Source organism: Protopterus annectens, chromosome 4.part0, assembly GCF_019279795.1.
Source record: "Protopterus annectens isolate FY-2018-M chromosome 4.part0, PAN1.0, whole genome shotgun sequence".
In the NCBI taxonomy this organism is placed as follows: Eukaryota; Metazoa; Chordata; order Ceratodontiformes; family Protopteridae; genus Protopterus; species Protopterus annectens.
Genome location: NC_056733.1, coordinates 49,938,747 through 49,961,615, shown reverse-complemented (window position 1 = coordinate 49,961,615; position 22,869 = coordinate 49,938,747). Strand labels below are relative to the sequence as shown.

Below are 22,869 nucleotides of genomic sequence, written 5' to 3'. Positions count from 1 at the left end.
TACCAGGTTTGACAAAGATCATTTATATCCTTATTTATAAGGTCCATGATTATTCATTCTATGGCCTTACAGATAAGGCTGGTTAAGCTTCTAGGTCTGTAGTTCCCAGGGTCTGTTGCTGTACCCACTTTACATAGGGGGATAACTGTTGCTACATTCCATTCAGCAGGGACAAAACCAGTACACAGGCTGTGATTGAAGAGGATACCTAATAGAGTTGCTAACTCATGTTTTAGACCATTTAAAAACATAATCTGGGAGGGCATGCAATCCCAGAGAGGTTGTGTTTTTGGCCTTGGAGAGAGCATTAATGACATGCTCTTTGGAGATGCAAGGTAAGGGAGATATACAGGGCATGCTTTGTGGAATGTCTGGAGGGTAAATTTTTGCCAAACCTGTCAGCTAATAGGTTAACTATTTTCGCAGGATCAATGTGTGTGATGCCATCCACAGCAAGTTCAGTACATCTGGGGCCTACCTTTTAGGTTACGGATATAGCTGAAGAATGCCTTACTGTTAACCTTAGCTATGGTTGATACATTTGTTTCTTAGTTGCTCTTAGAAGATTTTACAAGTTGTCTTATTTGTTTGTTCAAGCAGAGGAGGGTGTTCTTCCACTGCTGGGCCTCTCTTTTTTATTCTTAGACAGCAACGTCTTCCTCTTGATGTACAACTTATTGATGCTAGATGTCCACCAGGGGGGCTTGTTTTTTCTTGAGGATCTTGTTTTGATCTTATCAAATACAACTGTGTCAATACATCTGTGTAAGTGTTTGAACAGGGCATTTGTGTATAACGTAATATAGTTGTCAGTGCGATCTGTGGGAACAGGTACTTGGAAATTATTTATGCCATCCCTTAAGAGGGTATAATTAGTTTTAGTGAAATTATTTAGCCTGATTTCACCTAAGGGGGTTCAGGTGTTATAGCTACTTCGATTTGTAATCAAATTTAACCAGCGAGGGCCTATATGTGTGGTGGTGCAATGGTCACCCTTGTTGGTGAGGACCAGTGAAAAAAAATGTGGGTTGCATACTATTTATTCCAAGGCATTAGTGTTGAGAAAGTCCAAGAACCTTTCTGCGAGCCCTATGGTACTTGTACAAGTTTCCCAGTCAATGGAGGGATAGTTAAAATCTCCCATGACTAGAGTATTTGGTTACAATTTGATTGACTCAAGTAGGTCCAAATAAACTGGGTGGGCATCTTGGTTCACTGAAGGGGCCTATAGCTAATGATGACTTGGAGTCCTGTCTAAACCAGTCTACTGGTTTATTCATCTTTGATGAAGATAGATACTCCTCCTGTGATTCTTACACATTCACTGTGGTCTGTAAGTGTGGAAGGCATGGGGTACTCTCTGTGGCCCTGAACCAAGTTTCTGTGACTGGACCAATGTCAACATCCTCCAGGGAGAGGAGTGCTTCCAGAAAGTGCAGTGTCTGATTTGAACTCCTAGTGTTTAGCAGAATAACCTTTAATTTATTTGTGAATGATATTTTCACATCAGAAATTATGTTCTTGAGACCTTGCCTAAAAATGCACTATAGGGGAGGCAAGTGCCTTAGCCAATAACCAAAAGCCTAGAGGTGATAGATGAAGACCATCTCAGGCAAAGCAGCCTGGTCTATCAACCATGTCATCCCAGGCTGACAGAACTGGATCCCCTAAGAATAACACCAGAAACTAAGCCAACCGTTGAAGTCAGTCATTTTCTGTTTATACTGTCATATTATCCAAGGATGGACAGGATTAGGAATCAGTATATTAGAGGGTCAGCTCAGGTTGGACGGTTTGGAGACAAAGTCAGAGAGGTGAGATTGCTTTGGTTTGGATATGTGCTGAGGAGGGATGCTGGGTATATTGGGAAAAGGATGCTAAGGATGGAGCTGCCAGGTAAGAGGAAAGGAGGAAGATCTAAGATAAGGTTTATGGATGTGGTGAGAGAGGACATGCAGGTGGTTGGTGTGACAGAGCAAGATGCAGAGGACAGGAAGAAATGGAAACAGATGATCCGCTGTGGCGACCCCCTAACGGGAACAGCCAAAAGAGAAGAAATCGTATTATCCTATGTGAGGGTAAAATGCTGCTCAAGGCTTGGGACATACCTGCCTGGAAAACATAATCATAGAGCTCAATCATGTCTCTTTTCATATAGTCCAGTGAGGTATGTCTCAAATCATTCACACCAACATGAACTATGACAGTCGTAACAGTACTTGTTGATGAGAGGCTTGAGTGCATGTGTGATCTGATGGATCCTGGCACCCAATAGACAGCTGACCATAACCTTTTCCTTGTCCAGCCTGGTGAGTGGGACATCTGTGTCACCTATGACTAAAAATTTGGTTTAGATGTGGTTTGTCTTAGGAGTTTATCTGGTGATACACTGGTGCTTGTGTTTTTGTGTGTATGGAGTACTTAAATGCTGTATTAGGTGTAGCATGTTTGTGTTCGGAATGTCTCTGGTGTTTAGGTAGGTTTCTGGTGAGTATCTCCACATATGATGGTTTATGTGTTGAGTACATGGTTTGCATAGGAGGTGTAGTATGTGAGCCGACAACTTCTTCAGTGTTGCTGTTCTGTGCGAGAGAGAGCAAGGATTCCAGATTACTAGTGCAGATGCATCTCTCTCACAAATTGTACTTGGGTGACTTAGGAGTAGAGGGTTGTCAGTGTACATGACGCAGTTGCTACACTGCCTCAGGATACCTATGTCAATCAGGCTGGTAGGAGAAAATGCAGGGAAACTGACCATCCATAATGCTAGGTTAAATTCTGTTTTCAAAGTGAGGAGAGAAAATGGAGAGGTGTGGTATACCTGGGTGCTCTAAACGGGGTCTATACTAATGGGGTACTCTATGAAGGGTCCATACTAGTAGAGGGTTCTCTAAATGGTATGATACTATTGTAGATTTAGTTGTTTTGAGACTGTTTAAGGGGCAAAAGCATAGCTGAGATACTCGCTGTGCAGCTAAATGAAATTTAAGGACTTCTCCACCAAATCACGGGCAGCTACTAAGGGAAAATTTATCTACTGAAGTTTTTGCATCTAAAACCACCAATGGTTACCCCACTGCATGGTAGTGCGAGATGGTACACGGAGGTATGCTACATGTAAACATATGAATACAGCAAAGCAGTGGCTGGTCACCTAAATCTGTGGAGCTGTGTTAAAAAAACAGCAAACCTGTGCAAACGCAGTGCTTATGTAGGAACAGTGAGCAAAACAATTTAACCAATACAAAAAAAGCTCAAAACTGAGCCCTGTGCCAACAACCTTCAATCAGACAAGTCCTAACTGAGCTCTCCTGCCACAAGGGTGCGGGGGGGGGGGGCTCTCCAACAAAAGATAACTAAGTCTAGTGCTCAATTTAAAAAACAGAATCAGATTCAGCAAGTCTGAATCTAGTCTGTGCTACAGCAGACAAAAAGAGTGCAATAAATCAGCAAGAGCAGTTTCAAAAAATCAGCAATATAGCAAACATGCATTTTAAAAGTGCAAAATACAGTACAACATTGTACTGATGGTTAACTGAATGCAAAAGATTCCTTGGATTGCACAGATGAATACAGCAGAGCAGTGGCTGGTCACCTAACTCTGTGTTAAAAGAGTTAGCAAACTGAATTAAACAATTTAACTAATAAAAAAGCTCAAAACTGAGCCCTGTGCCAGCAACCTTCAATCAGATGAGTCCTATCAAGGTACCAGGCATCTCTTCCTGAACAAGGATCTGAGGAATTCCATTAGACCTCTCGGAGATGATCAGTCATGATTCCACCTCAATGTATGTGGTGGAAGTTTGCAAGGCCTCAGAGGACGTGCAAGAAGCAGGCTCTGTGCCAGCCTCTGAGAAGGTCACGGCAGAAGAAAAGTACAGTTTTGTACCTACCATAAATGTAGATGTCCGATAGACATGCAACTGCAGTCATAACATGTGGGTTGTCCTGCCTCAGGCAGCCCTCGGTCGGCCGGATTCCAAAGTCTGGGTCTGACGTCGGCTGATATCGCATTTCTCTCCGACGTCAGAGCGGCTGGAGTACATAAGCATCAGCCGACGCCATTTTCTTCAGTGTTTCTTGCCCCAGATGCCAGGTGCCCTCCAAGGAAGGCTGTAATCAAATTGGAAGACAAACAGGATTCCAAACAAATAAATGAGCAATAAAACAAATACACCATAACAGATATCCCCAGCTAAGAGTAACAGGGATAGGAGTGGACCCTAGGCATAGAGGGGTATGGAGGGAGGGAAAATCCGACTGCAGTTGCATGTCTAATCGGACATCTACATTTATGGTAGGTACAAAACTGTACTATGTCCTTCAAGAATGCAATTGCAGTCATAACATGTGGGTAGAATACCATAGCTTAGCTGGGGGAGGAGGAATGCTCTAGGAAAAAGATGGTGTGGCAATCGAACCCTGCAGGACTGCAGAAGCAAAGCCTGCTCTGGATCTGGAGTATAGAGGGAGATTGTAGTGTTTGGAGAATGTATGCACGGAGCTCCATGTAGCAGCTTCTAGAATGTCCTTGGTAGGCACCCCTCTTAAGAATGCTGTAGAGGTGGCTGTAGCTCTGGTGGAATGTGGTCTGACATTAGCTGGAACAGTCTTTCCATGAAAGGCATAACAGAATCTGATGCAATGTCCAATCCATTTAGAAATAGTCTGTTTTGAAATTGCTTTTCCTTGGACTGCAGGGGCGTAAGCTACAAAAAGTTGTTCAGACTTCCTACTGGCCTTGGTTCTGTCCAGGTAGTATCGAAGTTGTCTGTGAATGTCCAAGGTAGGCAACAGTCTTTCCCCGTTATTCTCAGGATTGGGGAAGAAAGCAGGCAGATGAATGGCTTGATTTAAAGAAACCCTAGATACCACCTTTGGCATAAAAGTAGGGTTGGTCCTTAATGAAACCCTGTCTCTATGAAAATAATAAAGGGTGGTATTGCCATTAGGGCCTGTAGCTCGAAACCCTTCTTGCTGAGGTAATTGCCAACAGGAAAGCTGTCTTCCATGAGAGAAATTGCAAGTCAACTGAAGCTGCTGGCTCAAATGGAGGTAGAGTCAGTTTTTCTAAGACAAAATTGAGGTCCCAGGCTGGCACTGGGGCCTTTCTTGGTGGCTTAATGTTCTTGATTCCCCTGAGGAATTGCCTTAGTAAGGGTGAGAAAAACAGGAGGATCAGTGTTGTATCTAGCTGAAATAGCAGATGCATGTATCTTTATGGAAGAATATGAGAGGCCGTTCTTTAACATATCTGCCAAATATTCCAAGATGAGTGGGATGTTCAACAATGATGCATCATGTCCCTTGCTGGTATTCCAATTGCTGAATCTTTTCCACTTTGCTAAGTAGACCTTTCTGGTGGATGGTCTTCGAGCCTCTGTTAGTATCCGCTGAACTTCCTTGGAGAGATAAGCTGAAGTTATTTATGGGATCTCCCAGGCTGTTAGCTGCAGTGTCTGAAAATTTGGATGCAGTGTTTCGAAATTGTGTTGAGTTAAAAGTAGAGGCCACTGGGGGAGGGCCCACCTCCTGGTGTGACATATGCTCCGTAGTAGTGGGTACCAGTGTTGTCTTGGCCAGTCCGGAGCTATTATGATTCCCTTGGGCTTCTCTGCTTTGATCTTTAGTAATACTGAGGTCATCAGTGGCAGAGGTGGGAATGCATAGATTGCTAGGGAGTTCTAGTTGAATGAGAGGGCATCTATTTTCCAAGCTTTTGGGTGGTATGTCCTTGTGCAAAATTTTGGTAGAAGATGGTTGAGGTGAGAGGCAAATAGGTCCACTTCTGGCTTGCCCCATGTCGAAGTGATTTGTCTGAAGGCCTTCGGATGTAACCTCCACTCGTGTGGATCTGTGAAATTCCTGCTTAGGCTGTCCGCCAACACATTGTCTTTTCCTGGAACAAACTGGGATTGTAACTGGATGTTTAGGCTCAGTGATTTCTCCCAAAGCTGCATTGTCAGTCTGCAAGGGGGGTAAGAGTGGGTGCCCCCCTGCTTGTTTATGTACCACATCACAGTGGTGTTGTCTGTCCGAATCATTAAATGGCCTTGCTGGAGTTGGTGTTGAAAGGCCTCGATGGCATGCATTACTGCCAGCATTTCCTTTTGGTTTATATGCAGATGTGTTTCCTTTGGAGACCATTGTCCTTGTATACACCTGCCTTCCATGTGCGCCCCCTATCCAAGGTCTGAGGCATCTGTAGTCATGGTCTGTGTTATCTGTGGTTTTTTGAATGACATACCTGTGTTTGCCTGGCTCACCGAGGCCCATGTCAAACCCTGATTTGATGAATATGCTTCACCTCAAAAAATCTAGATCCCTCAGAACCACAAGGGCGGGAGACTTAAACCTTGACATGGTTATTAATAGAACGTGCTGGAGGGACAGATTCATCACCCAGAGACTCCCTATGCTGTGGAACAAAATCCCGGTACATGTGAGGCAGAGCACCTCGCTGGCCTTGTTCAAGAGGAATCTTGACCAATGGATGGGGATCAGATATACCCCAGGGATTACTTCAGTGTCACTGCTTGACAGAGGCACAGCAAAATAATAGGCATAGTTTTATTCAAACTAAAGGGGTGGCGAAAGCCAAATAACTATGGGCTAGGCTTATAAATGCCCTTGGGCAGATAGCCTAGTATGAACCTATGAACCACCACAGGAATTCCTTTTGTAGGCATGGAATGAGTGGTATGGTTGTCTCCAAGTTGTTGCTGTGTTGAGACCAAAGGCTTTTTAGGTACCATTGAAGCTTTCTCATATGTAGTCTTGCTAATGGAACCAGGAGAATGCAGGATGCCATGTAACCCAGGGCCTGTAGGAATCTCCTTGCAGTCATCTGGGTGAGTTTTGCTAAACCTTTGAAGTAATGAGTTAACTTCTCTTGCTTGTCTTCTGTCAGGTAAGCCATCTGAGAGGCTGTGTCTAGTTTGGCTCCTAAGAATATTATTTGCTGGGATGGCTGCAGTCTTGACTTTTGGAAGTTGACTGTGTATCCCAGAGCTTGAAGTAATCGTATGACATAATCCAGGTTTTTTGTCAACATCACTTTGTCGTCCGCTTGTATGAGGCAGTCGTCCAGGTATGGGTAAATTTGTATACCCTGGAGCCTGCAATGAGCAATTACTGAAGCCAGGCATTTTGTAAATACTCTGGGCGCAGTAGATAAGCCAAATGGCAATGTTGAGAATTGATAATGCTCTGGCCCTGCAAGAAATCTGAGGTATCTTCTGCAGCTGTGTCTGACAGGGACATGCAGGTATGCCTCCTTGAGGTCCAGAGTAATCAGCCACGACCCCTTGCCCAGCATGGGAAGGAGTTGCTGTAGAGTCAGCATTTTGAACTTTGGTACTATGAGAGATGTGTTTAATGCGGACAAGTCCAGTATTGGTCTCCATTGAGATTCTTTTCTTGGAACAAGGAACAGTCTTGAGTAAAACCCCTGATCTTGTTCTTGTTCTTGTTGTGGAACTCTTTCTATTGCTTTCATTCGAGTCAGCAGAGTGATTTGCTTGATAGCCTCTGCCCTCTGATTTTGTGGTAGGTTTGGCATGCCTTGTTTTCTTGGTAAAGTATGAAAATGAAACCTGTACCCTCGGTCTATAATGTCCAAAATCCATTTGTCCTTTGTCAGTCTGTGCCAGTTTTCTGCAAACAGAGATAATTTCCCGCCCAAGGGAGCTTCTAGTTGTTCCCTGGTAGGCGGTAGTAGAGGAAAGTCATTGAGATTGTGGTTGTGGGGCAGGTGAAACCCCTGTGTCACTTCTTTGGTTTCCTGGCTGCCATTGTCGTCCCCTGTAAGGGCCTCTGTATTGGCCTCTTCCTCAGCCACGTCTGTTCTTACCCCTTTGAAACTTTTCTGGATTAGGAAAGGCCCAGTTTTTTGAAGGCCAATTCCTACTAAATCTGGGGGGCTGAACCTGGAGGAAATCTTTCACAGTCTGAACTGATTTTGCTTTTTCTTCGATGGTCTTTAACACATCCTTAGCATTTGCACCAAAAAGCTTGTTCTTTTCCAAAGGTGCATCCAGAAGTTTTGCTTTTACATGATCTGGTAGAGGTTGATCTTTTAACCAAGCATGTTTACAAATGACTGCCCCTGTCATAGCTGCCCTACATGAAGCTTCCAGTGCATCATATCCACACTGCAGGAAGTGATTGCTTACTTGCTGAGTGTTATGTACAGCTTCCTGCAAGGACTTCCTGTCTAAAGGATCAGGAGAGGCTAATGTTTTTTGCAAATCTTCTAACAGATAATCCTGATATTGTAACATATGAAAAAGGCAATTTAAAGCTCTCATAGATAAGGTAGTGGATGTGTAAACCTTTTTGCCCCATCTCTCTAATGACCTAGCTTCCCTGTTGGAGGGCAAAGGATTTTTTGAGGTGGAGGCTGAAACTCCTTTAGGCCCCTGTGAAATAGTTTCCAAATCAGCAGAATGGGCCTTGAATAAATGGGAATGAGTTTCTGGGACCCTGTAATACCTGTCTGGCTTGGCTGGAGCAGGAGGAAGAGAATCAGGGGTAGCACTAGAGTCAGAATACAAATCATCCAGAACATCAAGTACAGGAGGAATAGCTAAGGGCCTGTGCTGAGGCTTCTTAAGGAAAGTCCTAAGGCATTTCCTAGAGTCAGAATATTCCTGACCCTGCCACTTGAAATGTTCCCTCATGGTGTGCAGAACTTCCCCAAAAGAAATATCCTCAGGAGGGGAGGCCGAGGGGATGGAATCTTCTGCATCCGAGTCCTCATAGGTCTGGAAGAGCTCTTCCTGGCTGAGTGGACAGAGCCCTCGGAATCTTCATCTGAATGTGTAGGGTCAGAGGGTTCAACCCGGGGCCTTTTATCAGGAGGAGGCTGGGATCCTCTCTCAGGATGGGCCTGTGAACCTCTAATCATGGAAATCAAATCAGCAGCCATGGACATAATTTGTGTCTCTGGAGTCGGCTGAGGTAAGGGTTTAGAAGTAATATGCTTTGTTTTGCTGGCTGCCTTAGCCCTAGTGTAGGCCTTAATAGACATGGCCATAGGGGGCCTGGCAGCTCCACGTGCAGGAGTGACCTTGTCTACAGCAATGGTCTCGGGCATTTCCTCGGTTTCGGTATCCGGAGGAAAATCTATAACTGGCGTCGGAGTAATGTCTGGAATAGGAGTCGTCGGTAATGCGGTGTCTTCGGTTCGGAGCGGTGGAGAGACCGTCTCAGAGGGAACCGGAGCACTCGCGCTAGGTTTTGGCATGGAGTCGGTGGTAGACGCGGGCCGAGGATGTCGGTCCCGGTCTTTTCGCTTTTTGGGAGTTTGCGATGTCGGAAGATCCGACGGTATGGTGTAAGCAAAATTATCGCCGAAAAAATCTTCAGCGAACTCCGCCCGGCGCCTGAGAGTGCGCTTGTTGAAGCGAGCACAGGCTACACAGGCCGAGACGTCGTGGTCCGGGCCCAGGCAAGGGAGGCAGTAAGAGTGGAAATTCTTAAGAGGTATTTGTTTACCACAAGAAAGACAAGTGTTAACTTTTTCAGTAATTTCGGACATCGGCTGAGGCAAGAAAAGGTCCCCAACAGGGTACTTAGCTTTTTTGATGACTTCGGTATCGTAGAATACAGGAGCTGACCGACCGGCACTTGCGAACTGCTTCTGCTTCGGGCACCGCGCGGCAAGAAAGACTGAAGAAAATGGCGTCGGCTGATGCTTATGTACTCCAGCCGCTCTGACGTCGGAGAGAAATGCGACATCAGCCGACGTCGGACCCAGACTTTGGAATCCGGCCAACCGAGGGCTGCCTGATGCAGGACAACCCACATGTTATGACTGCAGTTGCATTCTTGAAGGACATCTGATGGTAATACTGGACTATCCTCCAGGTTCTCACTCACCTAAACAGAGACAGTTGTTGGGGGATGGACAGCAACAGGCTCAGGCCTAGATTTCTTGGCCTTCTTCTGGAGCAGCAGCCGTACCTTGGGGTGAGCAGATTCTGCCATGGTACCTTGGGCCAACAGCTTGAGATGTTGGTTCTCAAGATAAATGGAAAGGGAAAAATGTCTACAACAAGTCTTGGGTATAAAAGTATGACAGATGGATTACAATGTGGTCCTGAGACCCAGCTAAGCAAAACAGGTACCTGTTGTGGCAGTCCTTTTGGGGAATCTGCCTCCTTCACTGACATTTCCCTTTCTTGGATGACATGCAAATCACTTAAAATAGAATAAAAAGAAAAAGGAACCTTAATGGGGCACTTAACTTGAAGATGTAGGTTCAGTATAACCAGCAAAAGTGAAGGGCATTCAGACTGACATCCGATAATGGCATTTGGACTGGCAATAATGAAGTTCTGCGTTGGGAGTGTTCGTACATCATCTTTATGCCCTAAGCTTGTCAAGGGAGCATACATCTGGTGTACAATGCTCCTTGGTAATTAAGGCTTTGGTATACTAGCCGGACATTGGGCTATCCTTGGCAGACGATCCAAGGATAGCCCAAACATTATATGGAAGGAGCTCCTTGATATCATCTAGGCTGTTTTCCATGAGGGCTGCCCCCCCAAATAAATAAATGGATGCTATTTCTAAAGCAGAGTCATCCAACAGTCTGCCACATGATTCATGGAAAGATGATTATCAACAAAAATCTGGAAAGGAAAACAAATCAGAAACATGGCTATGGTGCCACAAGCACAAGCACAAAACAGAAGTAGAGATCATTTTGCCAAGCATGGCAATAGTCCACAACTCTTTCGCCATAAATAAACAAATGCTGGAGTTTCTGAGACCTATGCTAAGCAGAAAAAAATAACACATGACTCTGCACTTGCATGCCCCATGTGAAGGGAAATGATGAGATGATCAAAGTTCATCAAATTTCTAAAAACATGCTTCTGGAGCATTTCTCCCCGGGCCTCCACTGAAAACAGGATCTGTGGAACTTAGTTGGACTTTCCCGGACAACAAATGTAAAATTAAAATAAATAAATAAATAAATTTCTGCACCTCATTTTGTTGCTGGGCTTGTTAGTGTTGTTTTCTGCTTCCTCCATTACTACTTATCTGCAATTATAAAAATGTGTATGTACTTCTAGGTTATTTGAAGTTTTGCATTTTAAAAATATAAACATATCTTGTTTGCTTGGTTAATCATATGTTCATGTTTGTACTTGAGCCAAAGTTGATTGTTCTATCTCTTCAAGGTATCTATGTGTTTTTATACATCCTTATGTATATAACTGAAGATACCCACACTAGTATTAAGTAAACTCCCTTCTTAACCCACAATAAACCAAAATGAGACAACACATAAATTTAATCTTCTGTACCAGCTGGTAACCTTAGACAACAAGTTACTTAATACCATGAATAAGGGGATTAATCACCTTGCTCCTGAGGATCTCTTATAGGAAACACCAGCATTATATAACATATAAGGGTAACATTAAATGTTTTGGATGATAGATTTGCTGACTAAAATGTTGAGGATTAAAACAAGACAATACTTACAATTGATTGTTAAAGTTAACACCAGACATATAAACATTCACACATGCATCCATGCTCACACACAATTATACACTCATATTTTGACATAGTTAGCTATAATTATAATGTTACTATCTGAATAATCTAGTTTCATACCATCCTGGTAATGGAAGGATGCTGGCCCCTGTCCGCCCTCATAATACTTGTGAACGATCATATCAGTTGACATAATTGAAGAAATAAATTTAGATGTACTAAGAATAAAAATAATACGTAATTATTCTAGAATACAGTTATAATGTTTGTAAATATTGGTTCTAATATTTTCTTTCCAGGTTGCTTTTCTCAACTACTGTTAATGATGTAAGATATACACCTTTGATGTTATAACTTCTTTTTATTAAAATTTGTTGAGGAGACTTAGGTTATATTAGTAGTGCTTTTTAGGGAGTCAGTTTGTTAAGCTTTGTCAATGTTGTTAAATCCCATGCAGGGTTACCTGCCTTCATTCCTTACTTAAATTTTAAAACACAATATGTTAATATTCTTCTTGTTGTTGTTGTGTCTTTCGGCTATTGAACTATAAATCTACAAACTTAATATCTACTTATTCCCTGCTCTATTCCTGGTCCATGGGGGTAGTGGTTAGGCACAGAGCTGACGCGGGAATAATAAGATGCTTTCTTAATTCGATCTCATCAAAATATAAACAAAAACTATTAACTGTAAGTAATATACAAGTCTTATTATACCGAGACGCCAAACGCCTCAATGTGGGAATTTGACTCATGGAATATCAAAGGGCTCCAGAATAAAAAGAAAAGAAAACTTTTTTTACACCTCATTTTACAAGCAAAAGCGAACTTTACACTAGTCCAGGAAATACATCTAACCCTTGAACAATGGTCAGAAATTAGGGAAAAAAAATAGCTTCTGAACGTAAAACCAACAGTGCGGGGGTAGCTATAATAATTAAAAAGCAATATCAAGACAAAATTCTAGAAACCAAAGTGGACAAAGAGGGGAGGTGGTGCTATGTAACTCTTTCAACTCCAAATCTTCCTAAGCCCATTCTGTTACTAAATAACTATGCCCATTGTAATAATCAACACTCTTTTCTTGCATCACTATACCCTATTCTAAATCAGTTCCAAAACCATTATATGATTCTAGGTGGTGATTGGAACACGTACCAAAATCCAGAACAGGACAAATCAAGTACAACCCTATCACATAACAAACAAGCATCTCTAGCTCTAAATGAACTCAAACATGATTACAATCTCTATGATCCCTTTAAATATGGAGATAGCCCAAATAAAACTAGTAAATTTACGTTCTACTCCAATTGCCACAAAATGTGGTCGAGAATAGACTTCTTGTTAATTTCGGAAGCACTCATTATTTTAGACCCAAAATTGAACATCCACACTAGATACCTTTCCAACCACTCCAAAATTACTCTAAAGATTAATGGAAACCCCAAAAACTGTACAATAAAAAGAGGTTACAATTGGTCCCTGAACCCCAATCTTTTAACCAAAAATGAGATAATTAACAAGATTCAATCTATTCTCAAGTCAACTCTGTCTAACATTCCGAATTCGCAGATACCCCTGGATATTGAATGGGCAGCAACCAAAGCACAAATTAGGGGAATATTCATTAAAAAAGCAGCTTGCTATAAAAAAAATCAACTTAAAGAGGAGCAGGATTTGGAAACTAAAATAAAATTACTCGAGCGTGATCTATTAAATAACTTTAATACTCAAACAGAAACAGAAATCTTGAAACTTCAAAAGGATCTCTACCTTCTGCATAACAATAAATTATCCTTTCATGAAATCAAAATGTTAGCTAACTATGCTAATAAAGTCCAAACACCATCCCGAGCTCTAGCCAACATTATAAAATCAAACCAAATCCCCTCTCAAATATCCGAAATATTTTATGAGAACAAACACTATACTAAAAATGATTATATTATTAAAACCTTTGAGTTAATATATTCAAAAACCTATGGAGATCAACTAACACTACCCTCAAAAGGAGTTAGATCACACTTTCTCCAAAATCTCAATTTCCCGAAATTAGACCCAAACCAACAAGAAAAATTAAGTGACCCCATCTCTATTGATGAAATAACCTCAACAATTCAGCAAATGAAATCACATAAAACCCCTGGCCCTGATGGCCTCACTACCGAATTTTATAAAACTTTCTACCCCATCGTAGCCCAAATTTTACTCCATATACTGAACTATATAATAAATAATAAAATCAATGATGTACACTTTAATGCATCTAAAACTATTTTTATAAGCAGACCCCAAAAACCCAGACAGTTATAGACCCATATCACTATTAAACATTGACATCAAAATCTTAACATCTATACTTGCAAACAGACTGAAAAACTTAATGGATAAATTTTTTTCCTCCAAAAAATCTGGCTTTATAACATTTAGACAAACGAGTGATAATACATTAACACTAAATACACTAATCTCATATGCTAATCAAAACAATCTAAACATATACGCACTCGTTACTGATGCCCATAAAGTCTTTGATAGAGTAAATACAAAATTTTTACTTCAAACTCTGCCTTACTTCAACATACCCCAAAAATGTATCCAAATCTTACAAATATTATATAATAGCCCCTATACATCTTTATATATTAACAAAACCTGGTCAAAAAGAATTCAGATTAAAAATGGAACCCGTCAAGGATGCCCTCTATCTCCTCTACTTTTCAACTTATATCTAGAGCCTCTCTTCCTAAATATAAAACAAAATATATATCATAACCCCTCCCCCCCAATAATTTATAACACCAACATTTTCTTATCGGCTTTTGTTGATGATCTAAATATTTATTGTAGCACCACAATTTCGGATATAAATAAAATATTATCTGCTATTGAACACTTCTCGATGATATCGAATTACAAATTAAACCTAAAAGAAAACTACAATCTTCCCCTTAAAAACTCCTAAGCCATTCTCTCTTCTACCACTGGTAGGGAAATTAAAAACTGAAGAAGTAATTAAGTACTTAGGCATTACATTCTCTTCAAACAACAAAGACTTTTACTCAAACAACATAAAGCAAAAATGGCAAGACATTTCACTAGACCTTAACAGATGGAAAAATCTAAGGCTACCATTTTTGGCCAAAGTTTCTGTAATTAAAATGAAGGTCTTACCCAGATTACTCTATATTTTCATTACTTCCCAGATAACCATACCTAATACATTTTTTAAACAAATACACACTGAGCTTGCCAAATTCATCGGGGAACCCAAAAAAAAAAAAAAAACAGAATTTCATATGACAAATTAACAACCCCCAAAAATAAAGGTGGCTTAGATCTTCCAAACTTTGAGACATACTACTTAATTATAAACACCAATAGAGTTTTACAAATAGCTGAATACAACCCAAAAGATAAAGCTTGGTACCCACACTGGCTAAGAATATACCATAACCATATCAAAAGCCTGGATAACAACCCCAAAGCATTACCATTTCTAAACACCAGCTCAATGAAATCTTGTAATTTAATAGAACCCCTTAAACACTCCATTGCACTAACACAAAAACTATTCAAATCCCTAAACCTTATACAAGCTATGATGACATTACAACCCTTACATAAAAACCCTAATCTTAAAATAAATAACCAGACTTTAAACCTAAACCACTTCCCTCGACTAATAAATACAACCATCCAAGACATATATCCATACTTAAATTGTTCTGTACAAGAAATAAGGAACCAATTGAACCTTCCCAAATCATACTTACTGATCCTGAGACAGATCAAGGAGTTATGTACCAGTTATCTCCATGATACTATCACAAGTAATGAAGATATAGCAACTTGTAACTTACTCTGGAAGACTATCCTCTCAACTAAAAAATTTACCACTTATACCTACAAAATGATCAAAGACATTAAATTCCAGAAACATGTACTCATTTCTGACTATTGGAGAAAAAAACTTTCATCCATTGATAATCATAAATTGAAACAAGCAATTGACCTAACAATAAAATCTATACCCCTTCAAAAACTAGCGTTTACTCAACTCATGATCTATAACAATGTGTATTTCACACCTGCTATTCTACATAAATTTAATCCTATAAAATCTCTACTCTGCCCACACTGTAAAGACCAATCTGCTGAAGTACTCCACCTTTTCTGGAGCTGTAAATGTGTATTTAAACTTTGGAACTCCCTTAAACTTCAATTACAAAAGATGGGCTATCAGACATCCACACTCACCTGGGAATTTACTCTACTACATATCCTCCCAAATAATATCTCCAAAAATCAAGCAATTACCCTGATTAATATTTTTTCTTTTAATGAAACTTTATATAGCTACCAATTGGCTTAACTCAACTAATAACTCATGGGAGAATTTTAGACTGATGGCGACTAAACATCTATTAGCCCATAAAATAATAGTTAACAAAAGGGACAAAAATATTAAACTTTGCAATGTATGGGAATGAATATTCTTGCATAACATACCACAAATGACCTTACTTCATTATAAGTACGAGTTTTCACAACATCTTACATCCCTAACTCCTAAAAATGTCTTTTTCTTTTTAAGACTTTATTTATAATAAACCTACCTTCTGCTATGTTGAATTTTGAAATCATCTATGTATATAGTGTAGATATTATTGTTTGATTGATTAACCTCTTTTTGTATTAATCTTGTTTAATGTTCATGTTTTTTTGCTTTATCTGTTACATTTCATTTACTCTTCTGTTTTGATGTAAAAAATAAACAAAAATTATTGGAAAAAAATATATAAACATATCTACTGTTGATACTACCAATACAATTATGATTATAGAACTTACGAAGGACAATTTAAAATGCCCATTACTAGAATTTTGTAGCAATGTAATGATTTAAAAATACACAAATTTATTAATATTAATATTCCGTGTGAACAGAGAGAGAGAGACAGAGTACAATGCTGAAATTAGAAAAAAAAAACAGATATAAACCACCAGAAAAAAAACAAAACAAAAGTTAATCGTCAGCCAGGTTATTGTATAATTTTAGTTTACACAATTATGGTGAAAAATTCTAATTTAATATAAGGAAATAACATGTGTATTCTTCCCTTAAGATTGTCAACAAGGAAGACCCTGTTTAGTGCATCTTATACTTCTTCAAAGTTGGTTATCAGAAGTTGCCACACTTGGGGACAGATATGTGCCTGCTTTATCCTTTCCACCAAACAGCACTGGCATAATGTTTTTCAAAAGTTTATGCACTTGAGGATATACACGCACCTGTAACAATGCAGTACATGATGCCACATATTAACTGCATAGGTGCACTCATCCCCACATATATGCACCAGTTCTCATCTTACCATGAATGTATACTCTCCTGCAGATCAAGAACAATAATGATGAAGATATGCACCCCTATGGTGCAGAAGTGAGACTACAAGTATATACCTGCCCAGGCTGGATGGAAAGACTACAACAATGGAATAGAGGAAGATTATCTCTTACCATCAAGGATGGTCCTTTTCAAAGTTCACTTGACAGGTTCATTATGTACCTATTATAGTCAACTTCAAGGATTCTTCTTGATGGGTTCCATAGTTCATAGAATCACAGTAAGTTACTAGGCTATTGGCCCTGAGGCCCTTACAAATCTAGCCAAGAATTTAGCCTATGTTCTGACAAGTCAGTACCCGATGTCCCTTTCCAGCAGGGACACAGATGGAATCCCAGGAGTGCATCTTCTGTTCCCCAACCAGTTATTTAAAAGGGATAATGAGGTACTTAGCTTGACATGGAGAGGGAGTCTATTCCACAGAAGTGGGGAGTCTCTGGTACACAGATCTGTCCCACAAACAAGTCTTACTGATGTCACACACCAGGTTGAGGTCGCGCATGTGGGTTACTAGAGTGGAGCTTGACTTGGGATATGCAGCAGTCCCATCAAGGCGGGGTCTGACATTGCTTTGTATGCCAGACAGAAATCACCTCTGAGGTGCCTGTACGAGACTGAGTAGAGGGACATGGCTTTTAGCCTATCTGTGTAGGGTAGATATTTGAGGCCCTGGATTCTCCTGTTGAGGAACGTCTGTGGTCTCTCCAGCTGCTGCATGTGCTTTGTAAGGTACATGCAGAAAGGGGCATTGTACTCAATAAAGGGTCTTATAAGGGAGGAATATGAGAATGTTATGACCTCCTTGTCCTTGGATGAGATATCCTTCCTAATGAGATGGGCCATGTAGAAACAATTCTGTACAATGTAGGCAATATGGTGGTCAAAAGTCAGGTTACCATCAACCCGGGTGCCCAAGTCCCTCACAACTGATTTTTTGTGCTTGGGACCTTGTTATCAATGTTTATGGACTGTCCATTACAACACTAGCTATGGTGCCACCAGGCTTACACTGACAACAAAATCAAAGGCTGGCTTCAGTTGATGGACAAATCAGGGGACAAGGAGATGACACACCTAAATCCCTCCCAAAAGTTAGGTACAAGGAAGTACTCATGCACTAAATAGGCCTCAATCCAAGTGGTACTCAAAAACTCAATCTTTGTTAATCTCACTAAGGGGGACCTTGCACTTGCCCCCTATTGGAAGTGAGCTTCTAATTCCCCGACTCCAGGGTGAAAACTACACTAGTATTCATAACACTGCAAGGATATTATTAACAGTCAAGTCAGATGAAAGCTATTTAGAAGGACAGGTAGAATTTCCTATGGATGAAGCGCCATATTAATGGTCCTAGATCCCTCCAAGAGTAGAACTGCCCTGTATCTCAAACTTGTCTGCAAGCCCAAGCGACTTTGTGTAGTCCATGGTTTGATTCCATCAGCCTCCATTTGCTTACTGTGTTACTCTAAAGCAAGTCACTTAGCCAGGCAGCACTCCCATATCACCCATGAAAAAGTGAGACTTGTGTCTACTAGGTTTACCCAGTTAGTTGCAATACTAGTCTTATTTTGCTTACACAGACATTAAAATGAAAGTTAGTACTATATGCTTTCCAGTATTCTCTTTAATTAAATATGTAAAAGACAATATCCATAAAAAGAAAATGGTCCCTACTTTGACTTCCTCTGGAGTATAATACTGTGGTTTCCAATCTGGGATCCAGCCCATTCCACTCTCACCATTCCCAAATTTTTCACAAAAAACTCCATACTGAGGTTGGGAATGTCCACAGCGGTGGGGATCATGAAAGGCCACATAGAGAAAGAAGGGTCTGCATGTACAGGGAAAAAAAATTTGGACTGATATAAATAGCATGAATCATCATTCTACAGTCTTCTTACTGCTTTCCGACAATGTGACTAGTAAAAATAAATAGATTTTGCATTTCATCAGCTAAACTCCAAGTGCATATTTAAGATTTAATGCAGGTTACCAACCCAAATCTACATGGATTTTAATTCTAAAATTTAAAATGTGTACCTTAATTTGGAAGTCCAGAAAAAGCCATTAAACACATTAGTATCATAGCACACCATTATCCATGCTAGTTTATCTTATCCAGACACTTGCGGGCACACACAGGGATACAAACACAAACACACACATACACATCAGAGGGACTGAAGTGTCCTGATATGGCTGGAACATCCTGATTTACAAAAAAAAAAAAAAAATAGTTGTGGTCCGGACAACTTAACTTAAAACAACAAATCTGAGCATTGCCCTACCATCCCCATTAGTATGCGGACAGTCCATTTTTGCAAACAGCCTGCAAATGCATAATGCATATCAAAAGAACTTTTTTTTTTCCTTTTTCTTTTTTAACTTTGGAAAAAGCTTTTACTTCCAGAACTTTTTTGTTTTTTTTTAATTTGTGGTAATATGGCCAGTAGTACACCTGCACTCACTGTCATGGCATGACATACGTTTTGTTGGCATTCAGTCTGAATTTGAATGTTTGGCATCAGCATTTTCTGCAGTATGATAAGGCAGGGGAATGGGTCACAACTAAAGCTGTCTGGTGAGCGATGCCAAAAAAGACTTTGGGGTTTGGGTTTCTAAAGAGGTGGGGATTTTATTTTGTCTCTGGGTTCCAAGGATAGTGCTTGTTACTGACAAGGAGTTTACCCACCAAGAATGAGGGCAACAAGGTGCACCTACAGTTGCTGAGCATGCAGTCCAAGAGCAGTATGGGTGCATTTTCTACTTAACATGTTTAGTATTAATAGCAGGCACTCGATGGACATGGTGCCTGTAACAGTCGTGTATGTTAAGTCCTCTTTTCTTTTGATTTCTAAATGTATGTCACACTACAGGTTTCTTGTAAACTTTTGTGAGCCACAAACACCAGGTTCAATGTCAGTAGCTCTACTGAAGTTACCTTTTTTTATGAATGTAGTATTTAGCAATGCTACTAACCTTAGTTATTCCATTTTAAATTCAGATTTTTTTTAACATTAGTGTATTGTAATTCATTACAAGAAAAGTAAAAAGTGAGCATTCTATGGTTGTTTGTAATAGAAGTACAGACATTTTTTAAGGGTTTGCTTGTGCTTATAAGGTTCAGTACATTTTACTAACTGTTCAAAATTACAATACAACATATATTCAAGATAAAAAAATTAACAACCAGTTTATAAAAGATGATTCTACAGAGGGGAAGTAATTTGTTTATAATGCCCAAGTTGTACATAATAACTGAAATAACTAATACCAGAACTATTTATACAAACTGAAATCAACATGCAGTTTTGTCAAATACAATAACGGTGTCATAAAAATATAGATAAAGAGAAAATAATGTGTTTGTAAGATGACAACAACGTATCACAAGCCTCCTTCCCAATCCATTCAAACTAACAAATAAGAATCTCATATCAAGTCATTTAAGTTCAGTAAATGACTACATCTAAATCAGATCAGGAAGGAGGTTTGTGAAACTTTGCAAATAATGCACTTTATGACTATTGGTTGGGATTTACTGATGTGCTCGGGCCAGGAATATGAGGGTAACGGAAGCAGACGACAGACTAAAGGAAGCAGCTCATTAACCGTTCATAGCCTTAACCATATGCGATAACAGCCAGATGTCTTTGAAATTAACCCAGGACCTCCCACCTTCTGTGTAGTTGTCACACCCTCTGGATTAACTGGGAGTCTTAATTTCTACCTCAAATTATCTCCAAACAAGCAGGCAAATGACAAATAAATAAATAAAACATGTACGCCTCTCCGCCTTCCTTAATTTATTTCCAGGTCATCCTTACTGCCTATTCCAGTAAGTACCAATCATATCCTGCCTTCTCAAGTCCACACTAAACACTTCTTAATAGGCCCAGTCTATACTAGAATTGTGGTTTCCTACTTCACTGCTCATATTTGTTATTTTCTAACAGCTCCCACCATGTTTTCTTAAAGTACAGCCTCTTGAATTACATGCAATACTTAAAATAAGCCCTTCACTGTCACGAAATTGAATGTCTGAATTTCACATGTATATTGTATTTTGATTTCTGTCAGATTGTTGCAAATTAACAAGCAAAACAAATACAGTTGTCAGAGAAATGACTTTCCCCAATTTTCATGTATACCATAGTGGTCTCTCTGACTTTTAATCTGCATTACAAATAATCCTTACTTGTACTAAACAAAGCATATATAAATAAGGTAAGGCACGCCTACCTGTCATCTTTGGTCCTCAAAAACTGTCGCACAAGCAGCTTGATCCTGGTGATGTTTCTCCCAACTTGCAGAATGGAACTGTTTTCTTCAGTATGCTGAAAGTCAAAGGGGTATACTGCCTGTGGGCCAACATGTTTTTTTCCAATAATACCTACAACAGAAAAATATCAGAAAAAAATCAAAACAAAAGTATACTTAAAAGTGCTGTCAAGTTTTTCATTTAACACTAAGACTTTCATAGTGAATGAAATTATACCATTTTTGCTTGGTCAGTAATGCATTAGTATATGCTAGTTTGCAGTCAGCACCATAAATGCAATGTTCCTGTATGTGAAAGGCTTCGGCCTTGTGTACTGGAGCTTGATAAATTTATCTTGACAATTGGATGGGAGATAGGAAATTCAACCCAGGGATGACGTCTGTCGCCCTGCTAGACAGGGGTCCAGGGAAGTAAATATTGTGGGAAGAAACAGCCAGGAAATTGTTATGGCTAGGCTTGTATAGGCCCTAGGGCCAATAGCCTAGTACCAACCTATGAACCTATATCCTTCTGGTGTTCAGCTGCTAAGGTACATATATGGCTCAAAAATCTGGCTGTAAAAGGACTTGGTGCTAATTTACTTTACTGAGGTTAAATTAATCTTGGTCAGCTGTTAACTTACTTTTGAATAAAGTTAATGCTAACCAGTAGTTTGTTGCAGTTATCTTGCAGTCACGAGGTTCAAAGTGCAAAATCTGCCTCAACCACTTTTTTACATATGACCTGAAGGATGATTGCCTACTCCTGTCACTACAAAGTCATCAAGACGAGACTATGCCCCATCTTTGAAACAAAAAAAACATCTGACAATGCTGAACTGTCACTACATACAAAAAATAAATAAATAAATAAAAACTGCTTCCTTCCTAATTTTAAACTCAGGATATCAATTATCCCATTCTCTCTTACTACGCTCCTCATTCCAGGATTTGTCCTTAACAAGTACACCTTCCTGGATATGCTTTTCTTTAAAAAAATAAAATGTTTCTGAGGGTGATCACTACAGCAGGAAAAATGCAATCTTTATTAATTTAGCATCATAAGTGTGTCTTGTAGTCTGACACAACTCTGACAAAAATAAAAAAAATCAAACTGCAAGGGTCCTGAATCTCTTCATGCAAAAAAAGGGAAGGTAACAGCCATTAAAAAAAAGAAAATTCTAATCAAAGGTCAACGTCATTCAATCAACATGCAACTTAAGCTCACACAAGAGAAAAAATTCTTTGACAGTTAAAGGAAATGCGTGTTTTTAGTACAATATGCAAAATGGTGTAAAAAGCACATGACGTTTTTTATTTTTAATCTAAGCCTAGAAGTGATTTGGCAGATGATGGGCTGGATGCAGTATATGAGTTGTAATACAATGTACTAGCTACACTGCAGAACAATTTGGTGTTTTCAAAACAAAGATGAACATACAGAAGCATGAAATGTATGCAGGCATATACATGCACACGCGCACATGTGTACACACACACAAACACACACACACACACATACAAACACACACACACATATGTGATTATATTTATATTCCTTGAATGCGTTCCCATAAGATACAAAACATCAACATAAGTTGACACAGGGTTCCGTCCTGGGACCTCTCCTGTTTGGTATCTACCTCGCTGAAGTACAGGCTAACACAGAAGGCCTCTGGCTGA

General features: G+C 39.8%; 1 protein-coding gene across 2 annotated transcripts in view; it reads right to left on the bottom strand.

The window, feature by feature from the left end:
* The window catches only part of SGSH (N-sulfoglucosamine sulfohydrolase), a 326,328-nt gene that overhangs the window by 86,683 nt on the left and 216,776 nt on the right, over positions 1-22,869 (bottom strand). For both annotated transcript variants that reach the window (XM_044068081.1, XM_044068082.1), the window contains 2 exons: positions 21,169-21,319; positions 18,601-18,757 (listed from right to left, as the gene is read on the bottom strand). In XM_044068081.1, coding sequence (XP_043924016.1) covers positions 18,601-18,757; positions 21,169-21,319 — 308 coding nt within the window. The remainder of the gene's footprint in view (positions 1-18,600; positions 18,758-21,168; positions 21,320-22,869) is intronic.